Source organism: Falco peregrinus, chromosome 2, assembly GCF_023634155.1.
Source record: "Falco peregrinus isolate bFalPer1 chromosome 2, bFalPer1.pri, whole genome shotgun sequence".
Classification (NCBI taxonomy): domain Eukaryota; kingdom Metazoa; phylum Chordata; class Aves; order Falconiformes; family Falconidae; genus Falco; species Falco peregrinus.
In genome coordinates, this window is record NC_073722.1 from 41,399,200 (window position 1) to 41,408,462 (window position 9,263).

At 49.1% G+C, this 9,263-nt stretch overlaps 1 protein-coding gene across 1 annotated transcript in view; it reads right to left on the reverse strand.

The window, feature by feature from the left end:
* The window catches only part of ADRA1D (adrenoceptor alpha 1D), a 50,698-nt gene extending 42,139 nt beyond the window's left edge, over positions 1-8,559 (reverse strand). The window contains exon 1 of the mRNA XM_005230652.3: positions 7,421-8,559. Coding sequence (XP_005230709.1) covers positions 7,421-8,387 — 967 coding nt within the window. The 5' untranslated portion in view covers positions 8,388-8,559. The remainder of the gene's footprint in view (positions 1-7,420) is intronic.
* Positions 8,560-9,263: the final 704 nt, after the last annotated feature.

Sequence of the window (9,263 nt, forward strand, 5' to 3'; positions counted from 1 at the left end):
ACTCGCATTTGGCAGAACAAATTCAGTCCGTTACAAAGATGCAGGATGGAAAACTTTACCTAATAGATAACAATTGAAACCAGCAACTGGGATTTTATTCCAGAAGGGTCTCATAATAGGTACTCTCAGCCCTACCTAGAACACAGCACAGCAAACACATCAAGTGATAATCCTCATTGGTCAATCGGAAGATAATTCAGGTTGCTTTCCCAAGGAAATAAACTCATTTTCTGAAGAGCCTTGAGCAAAGTGCTGTATGTACTCACTAAAGTGAGCACGCTCCTAATTAAAACCCTACAGGTAGCACGAAGCCTTTCCTTGCTAACATGACACAGTTGCTAGTACCTGGTTCATGCTGTTTGCTGTGGCAAAACCCATTAAAAGAAATCTGGTAGCAAGAGATTAAGCAACCACCTTTCATAACCATACCAAAGAGCATCCCCCCCCCTCTTCCACTCAATCTTCATTACATCTCATTAACCAGATTATTAGAATTTATGAGCAAATATTTATCCAAATATAAATTAATGATGATATATCAAGCTAATTAAAAACTCCTTCCCAGAATATCCAGGACAAAGTTTTCTGTGTGCAAATATAATAAAACCGTCAGACCCGGCTTAATATAGATTCATTTAATGTTATATGGCGTATTTTGGTATTGGTTCCAAAACTCCTGTTGAGAGATTTTATAACATTTTGCCCACTGAATCACAGTAGTTTTAAGTTTTTCAAGATCTATTTTTTTCCTGTTTGTCGTACATCCATTATAGCAACTCCCTCCAGATGCGTCAAGACACTGCAGTACAAAAACAGACATTTGGCTTTAAATAGTTTTATTTGGTTGGGCAGTGGGTGGACTGGAAGCAGAGTAATCCCGTACATAGGTCATGGGAGACCTGGGTCCTGTTCCCAGTCACTTCCATGGAACACCGCATTATTTTGGCCAGGCAGAGGCAAAGTGCATGTTCAAACCTGGGTGCCCAAATGGTCATCTGAGGTCTCGAACGTAGCATCTTTTGTAACAGCAAAATTGTTCTAAACCTCTCCATCGGTCTCTGGCTTTCTGCACAAGGTAACAGGTAAGGAAGGAACCACGTGCATTCACTTAGGCTCCAAATAATCATTTTCTGCTGGCTACCTCCAAACACATGTAGAACGTTTCCCTGTTGTTCTACACTGTGGTGGCTTCTGCACTAGGGCACAAGGAGTGAATCAACACTGTCACATGCTTTAGCTACACAATTCACTCACAGGGTCACTACCCATGTGCCTACTTGTAATTCTCTCCTGCGTCCTTCTGCAGGATGTCAACATGTTCTCCCTGGAAAGAAACCCAGCTCCCAGGTTGCTTTTCCACAGTGTTATCTCTAGTCAGACACAACTAACGCAGATGACTCCCTGTGACATGCCCACCACATGCATCCCTGCTATCGTGCCCTAGGCATGACATTCTAGTAGGCTGTAGCACGTCCCTAACGCTATTGCAGACCCTCTGAACTGGAAAAAGAGAAGCAGAAATCACATTTGAGGGCTGCTTAAGAAACAGTATGGTTTGCCCAGGAAAGAAATGGTTTTGCCCTCACTGCAATGCTTTAAGAACAATCTTGAAAAACAGGTCAGGAATGATTTGGGGCCAAGTGTTCTTTCCCTGAGAAAAGGAGATGGACTGGAAGACCCATCCATCCTTTACGATTTAATGAATTGATGCTAATTTGGCATAAGCCCATTTGATGGAAACATCCTGTGGTGCAAAGAAGACGAGAAGAATTTTGCCTCTTGCCTGGATGACGTCCAATAAATCAAACCAGAGCCTGGTACCTAGCAGCTTTTGAGACTCCGTGTCTGTGTCTGCTGGCATTTTTAATGAATGTATAGTTCCTGTGGACTAGGATCAATAGAGGACGTGTGGCAGATGGAATAGTTCATTGCCATTGCTCTTCTTCTAGTTAGATTTGATGCTCTGGGCCATAGCTAATTGTTTCAAAGCAGCTGACCATTCCTTTTCCATGCCAATTCTGCCACTTCCACCATAACTCAGAAAATTTCAGGACATACATGAGACTTCTCTGACAATCCAAGTAATTGAATGGCCTATCTTTCATTCCTCTTTTTAAATCACACTTTTGATTGGGTCCTTCTGTACACAACACAACTAAATAAGTTTGGTTTTCTGTGGAATTGTGTCTCATGGTGGATTTTTAGTGGGTATTTTCTGATGTCTAACCAGTGGCTGAGCTCACTCTGCAACCTTCCTTCTGTGATGGAGAGTATGAAAGTTCCCACTCCTTTACCCATCTGCCCATTTTTATAGGAACTTTGTATACTGTGGACTTTTAGCACTTTCTCAGATGTAATTGAGATTGATGACACGATCCATCAAGTGGTGGGGAAAGGCTGACATGCACACAGGCTCAGGGCAATGACATAAGACCTTTTTGTCTTAGGAAAACATGCTAAATGCTCTTCTACCAGAATTAGATTCTCCACTTCTACCAGAACAGACTTGGTCTCATCTGAAATGTGTTTCTACCTATGTTATCTGCCCCATTGTTTATTTCACAAGTGACAGCACTGCTGTGCCTCTGTGAGCCTGCCTTCTGCAAAATGCTTTGTGAAAGGACTTCTGCCCTGTCAAAAAAAATTCTACAAGAATTATCATTTTTTTGTTTGTTTGTTTGAAGGAGACCTTTCTGAGCCTGGTTTGTGTAGCAGCTGCCTTTCCTTCCAGATGAAAGTAAAAAAGCTAGTACACTGTTTTTCTTAAAAGTATTAATAAAATATTTTTCTTATAAATCTTAAATAATACACTTTCTTAAAAACGTGTATTGGCTTCCACTGCAAACACAGGCAAGTCACCACCCCAAGGCAAACATAAGACCATGAACATGGAAGGTTTTGCTTACACTGAGGGATCCCTGAAGTCATTCCTTATCTGGGTAACCTGCTGCTGCTGGAGGGACAGCGTGAAGGGAGCCTGGGTTATGGCCTTCATCCATGTGTGGCACCAGCTCTGGGTGCTGCTGTGCCTTTCTCACACCAGTCTTGATTTCTAACCAAATCCAAAGGATAACAAATATGGGAGCCCACCACCCAGACTTGACTATGCTTCTTAAAAACAAGGGACATTGAGACGTGTACATCACCATCCTGGGTGCTGGCCCTGACCCCAAGGGTTGGTTGTTTCCTCTTAAGATGCTTCTAGGGTGGTGATGGAGAAGGCCTTTGCCTCCAATCCTGAGACGGGCCCATCTGGGGTCCCACATTGTCTTTGCACGCTCCCCAGCCACTGAAGAGTAGATGGGGAGCAGGGCTCCATCCCTCCTCCTATTATTTCCTTCCTCCTGGATCAGGTTTGAGGAAGCAGGTCACTACCTATCTGTAGGTGTTGTATAGGGGATTCTGGTTCCTGACCTGTTGCATAGCTGCCCACCTGCAAGGATGAAGCCAGCACCTAACTTCTAGGAGGGGTTTCCATTAGCAGAAGTGCCAGTGAAGCCTGAATGGTTGTGTGACTTAAGAGAGATTTTGTCTATTCTCTGTCTCTAATAAAAGATGGAGCTGACATAAGGCTCAGCTTTCTCTCACCCAGGCATCTTGCTTCTATTAAACTTAAAAAAAAAATAATATTCAAACTAGGATACACCCCACCTCTTTGCAAATAGCTGCAGTGCAGACACCATCAGCGGGGTTAGTGGCCCCTGGCTGCTTTTGTAGTCAGGGGAGGGGAAGAGGGAGATTGACACTGCAATTCATCTCATCCTAAGGTGGATGTCCAAAACAGGTCATGTGAGTCACACCTTCTGGCACTCCCCTCTGAAGAATAAAGGGCACTCTGGGTGAATACGATGGATTGATCTTTTACTGATGTTGCTCAGAGAGGGAGATGGACCTTCAGAGGTCCCTTCCAACTAGCATCTTCATGATGCTGTAACTAGCTGAGACGAAGGCACAGGTGCCTGAGACAACCAAAGGGAGATGAATCCTGTCCTACAGAACACCCTTAAACTCCTGGTTCACATCTCTGAGAAGCCTCCAGTTACTGTTCTCTTGACAGGTCTTTGCTAAGGGAAGAGGAACCCTGGCATCAACCACACAACCACCACCCAGGATCCCCTAACAAAGCAGCTCAGTAGAGCTCTACCGCACACCCAGCAAAAGATACAACCCACACAAGAGTTGTGTGGGTAATTAGGATTTCATCTCTTGTTGAACAACCAGCTGCTTAAAAAGTCTCATTAACCACAGAAACTGTTAATTGTGTTAAAACTCCTGGTGATGGCATCCTGTGCTTGGGGATGTGTATCACAAACACAGGAATGAGCCACGTTACTCAGCTGATAAGTAGACTGTAGAGGTATTGGGAAGTTTGCACCAATTTAAAGAAGAATCTGTAGATTATTCAAGCGTGGAGAAAACAGCTGACAACATTTGGCACATGCATAGGTCCTGTTATTTAAAATTATTGGTTACTTTTGCTTCCCAACACTGTTGTGATAAATATTGCTTCTGCATAACTGATGTGGAAACTGTGTTGCAGAGAGTTGCAAGGACGTGTGCAGCCTCATACGGAGCCTGGTGACAGCCAGGACAGAAGTTTCTGATTGCTAAGCAAATACTAAGTAGAGCTGGGAGTGTTTTTTCAGCTGACAAATTTACTTATCCCTAAAAAGTATAACCAGACAGCAGTCAGTCAACAGCGTAAGTCAATGACAACTTCTTGCAAATTCACATCAAATAGAAAAAAAAGAAAAAAGTCAAAACACTTCAATATTTTCAGAAGGAAATAGAGCACTTATTTCATTTTAATGTGACAGTTCATTTGGAAATGTATCTGAGTACTCATTTGTTAATAGTGTTCCACTCAAATTGAAACAATAAGTTTCACTTCAATTGAAAGTGAATTTTGTTTCCCATGAGTGTTTCATTTTCATTTAAAATGAGTATCAATATCATTTCCAGTTGCCCCCAATTTATTTCTCCTAAGTTTGTCTAACAAGCAAATAAAAAAGCCATTCTACTTAATCATTTACGATCTTTTCAAGGAGAATTGGCCCTGCCATGTTGCAGTTTGTGGATTTAAAGTGAACTTTGCTGATTTCTCCGAGTTTCAGACATGTCTCCTGAGCTGTAAACTCAGAGATTAGATCTTGCAGGAGTTTCTGTTCTCCTTCTAGATAGCATTGAATGATTCTCAAATTTGAGTAGGAAATTGCAATTAATAAAAGGGGGGCTGAAATCAAAGGCAGCATATTTTGTCATAAAATAAATGAACTTTTGCTGTGTTTATATTATACATATAATACAGCAGGAAGTAAAGATCAAAGCCATGTTTATAAAGGACTTGGCAAGTTGTGTGCTTGGAGGAAGCAAATGGGATCATGGGAGGTACTTAAAGAACGAAGTTTGGGTTTTTAACCGGTGTAAATCAGTGTATCTCCCTTGACTTCACTGCAAGGGTGGTGATGCACGTCAGTGGAGAAGCTGGTTCAAGGGTTTCAAGGGAGGACAGAGAAGGCACAACAAAATAAAATATTTTTTGCTACTGAAAAGTATTTGCCTCTGTTCGCTCTCTGTTTCCAAGTACTGGGGATCACTCAGAGGAACAGGATCCCAACTCCCAGCTTCATGAGCTGCCAGGTGTAAAGGTTTGAATGAGGTTTGGAGCTGGTTTCTACCCTGCTGATTGACGAGTATCAGATGGGGGCTCAGCCTTTGGGAACTGGCATCTTGCCAGCCCCACAATTCCCGAACTATTTATTTGCAGGCTACAAAAATCCCCCAATGCACCCGGTCAATTAAGGAGAAACTGAGGCACAGGTGGGCAGGATAATTCATCCTGGGTCTTGTAGCAAGAAAAGTTCACTGCAGCCTTACTGATCCCTGCCTGAGTTATACCACGAACTCCCAAGCTCACGCAGGATGAAAACTCTTCACAGCAGCAATTTCAGCCCTACGAAGTGCAGAGACAAACACACCAAATACCACCCGCACCCAGAGAGAGAGACTGAAGCAAAGAGGCACAAGACAGCAGCATGGTGAGACCACCCGAGGGACACCTCAGCTCCCACCGCTTCCGGTGAATTATCCTGCTGAAGGGCAGGTGGGGACTGAGTGGCCTCAATTATGTGTCAGCCTTGGGCTCCAGCTGTTCCCAGGGGGGGACACAGTGCTGGAGGGAGATCAAAACCTCACCAGATCAAAATCTGTCCTGTGGTCACGATGCTGTTTCCACTGACTTGAGAGGCAGCTTCAAGCAAGAGGGTTTGAAAAATCCTGAGAAAAAGTGCAGAACTAGCTGTAGCGTTTCCCTGGCTGCAGGGTTAGTTGAAGCCAAGTGCCCAAGTGGGCTGCGGGACACGTGGGTCCCACCCAGTAGATGGAGTGACAGACCTCCCTGCTTTGCTGAGCTCTGTGCAAAGGCCATCGTCAATATTCAGAGTTATTTTAATCTCTTTTTCTCCCCTTAGCTTTAGCTACACCGTTCCAGAAGCTTAATCAGGTGCCCTGAGCTGGGTGCCCATTGTTACGTGAGGTGGTGATGGGGAGCACTGGTTTTGCATGGCCACGGGTAGCACTGGTGCTGGAAGGGGACGTTGCTTTGGGCATCACCCTCCCTGGTGGGCTCTGTGCCCACGCAGCCTCCTCTGCACGCAGAGGACTGCACCCGTTTCACCCGGGCAAACAACTTGCCAAAACTTTTAGAGCACAACTCGTCAGACAACCCCAAATGAGCACCCAGTGACACGGGCACCGTGACAGGGCTGGGAGCTGAGGGCTCGACTCCTGAAGGAGGGGGATCAGTCCTGGGAAATCACTGAGGACCATCACCCTTGCAGATATGACCTGGTCCTGCTCCAAGTCCCTGCACAACCATGGCATCCCGGGAAGTCTGCAAGACTTCTGCTTCAGACTCTGACACGCTCCTTGGGGGGGATGAAACCTCACTCATCTGCAATACCTTCTCCAGGTCACAACAGAAGTGGGAGCCCTGGGCCCACGGGGGCAGGTCCAGGTGCCCTTCCCCAAACTGGGAGGAAGGGATGCGGGGGGCGGGGACGGCAATGCTGTTTGGAAACCACTGTGCCATAATCACAGCCTGTTTGAAACAGAGTTGCTTCCTCCTTAGCCTGAACTTCATTAATTAAACTGCTGAATGTAGAATGAATTAATTAAACCAATCATTATCCTGCTATTTTATTCATTTGCTATTTACTTTGATTGATCATATGATTCTGATTAATAAATATTGAATAAATATTCATTAATTGAATTAATTAATCACTGGTTTATTCACCTATCAGTTACTTACTCCTCACCTCCATGCAGGAGTTGTGTCCTGAAAGTTTGTCCCAAGAAGCAGTTCCCCAGGGGTTCAGCCACAAGCAGATGGGCTGGGATGGGGGACAGTGTCACTTACCAAAAGGCAGGATGAAGAAGAAGGGGAACCAGCAGAGGATGAAAACACCCACGACGATGGCGAGAGTCTTGGCTGCTTTTTTCTCACGGGAGAACTTGAGGAGTCGCACAGAGAGGGAGCTCCTGAAGTTGTGCCCCTTGCTCCTAGTGCTGGAGAGAGGCTCCTCCATTACGCTGCGGCAGTGGATGCGCAGTACCACCTCCATGGATTTATTCCTCTCCTTCTTGACCCCTGCTTCCAAGCTCCGTGTGGTGCGCCTGGCCACCACGTAGATCCTGAAGTACATCACCAGGATGACCATGAGGGGCAGGTAGAAGGAGAAGAGGGAGGAAAACAGGGCATAGCCCGGCTCTTCTGTGATGCTACAGATGCTCTCATCTGGCGGTGGTGGCTCCTTCCATCCCAGCAGTGGCCCAATGGAGATGACCATGGAGGAGAGCCAGACCACCACGAGGATGACCCCCGCCTTCCTCTCAGTCATGATTGTGGGGTACTTAAGGGAGTACTTGACACCAATGTACCTGTCCACAGAGATGATGCACAGGCTCATGATGGAGGCAGAGCAGCACAGCACGTCCACCGCTGCCCAGATGTTGCAGAAGATGCGCCCAAACACCCAGAAGCCTAGCACCTCCAAGGTGGCCGAGAAGGGCAGCACGGTGGTGCTGAGCAGCAGGTCGGCAATGGCCAGGTTGACAATGAAGTAGTTGGTGACTGTCTGCAGGTGCCGGTTGCAAGCCACCGAGAGGATGACGAGGATGTTCCCCACGATGGCCGAGAGGATGAAGACGGCCAGGAAGACCCCAACGCCCACCGCCTGCACATCCAAGGCGAAAGTCAGCGTGGTGCCGTTGCCTTGGGGGGTCTCCTCACCTTGCAGCCCCCAGGACCGGTTGGCACCGCTCTGGCCACCCTGTCCCGTCCGGTTCCCACTCAAGCTGCCATTGCTCAGCTCAGGGAAAGTCATTGTAGAGAAGGTCTGGGCTCCATGGAGGGCGAGGAGAAAGCGATGCCGAGGCGTAGCCCCCGCGGCATGATCCCTGCAGCCTGCTCCAGGACTCGCTCCGCACCTTGCTGCCCCGCTGGGTCCCCGCAGCCGGGGTGGAGGGATGGATGAATGGATGGGTAGGTGGGTGGGTGGTGGGTGGGGGGCAGCGGGATGAGCGGCTCCTCGCCCCCCCCCCCGCCCCCAGCCAGCCCGTTTCACACCGGCCGGCTGCGCTGCCCCCCTCCCCACGCCCGGCTCCGGCTGCCGCTCAGCCCCTCCGCCGGCCCGCCCGGGGGGGCAGCGAGCTGGGTGCCCCCCCGCCGCCCTCGCATGCTCCGCGGGCTGCGCTGGGCAGCGGCCGGCAGCGCCCGGCGGCTCCGCTCCCTTCCCGCTCGCACCGAGAGCGCCGGGAGGGGCGAGGGAGGGAGGGGGGCCGGGCCGGGGGTGTGGGGACCCCGCGCGTCAGGTGCCGCCGGAGGGGGGGAGGGCGGGCGGAGGAGGAGGAGGAGGCGGTGGCAGCGCTGCGTGGCGGGACAAGGCGAGCCCGGGGCAGGGTGAAGCCGGCGGCAGCCCCGGCGGGGGGAGGCGAGATGGCGGGAGGGGGCAACACGCACTTGGGGGGCCGGCACCCACTGGTGGGGGGCAGGCTCTCGGGAGGGGAGCAGGAACAGCGGGAGAGGGCAGGCGCGCACCTGGGGGGCAGGCACCCACTGCGGGGGAGAAGGCACGTCCAGGGACGGGCAGGCACCCACTCGTGGGGGAGGGGGGGCACGCAGCGCTGAGGTGCAGACACCCCCGGGGTGGGGGTCGGGTGGTACCCCGGGGGTGCAGCCGCCGCGCCACCTGACGCCGCCA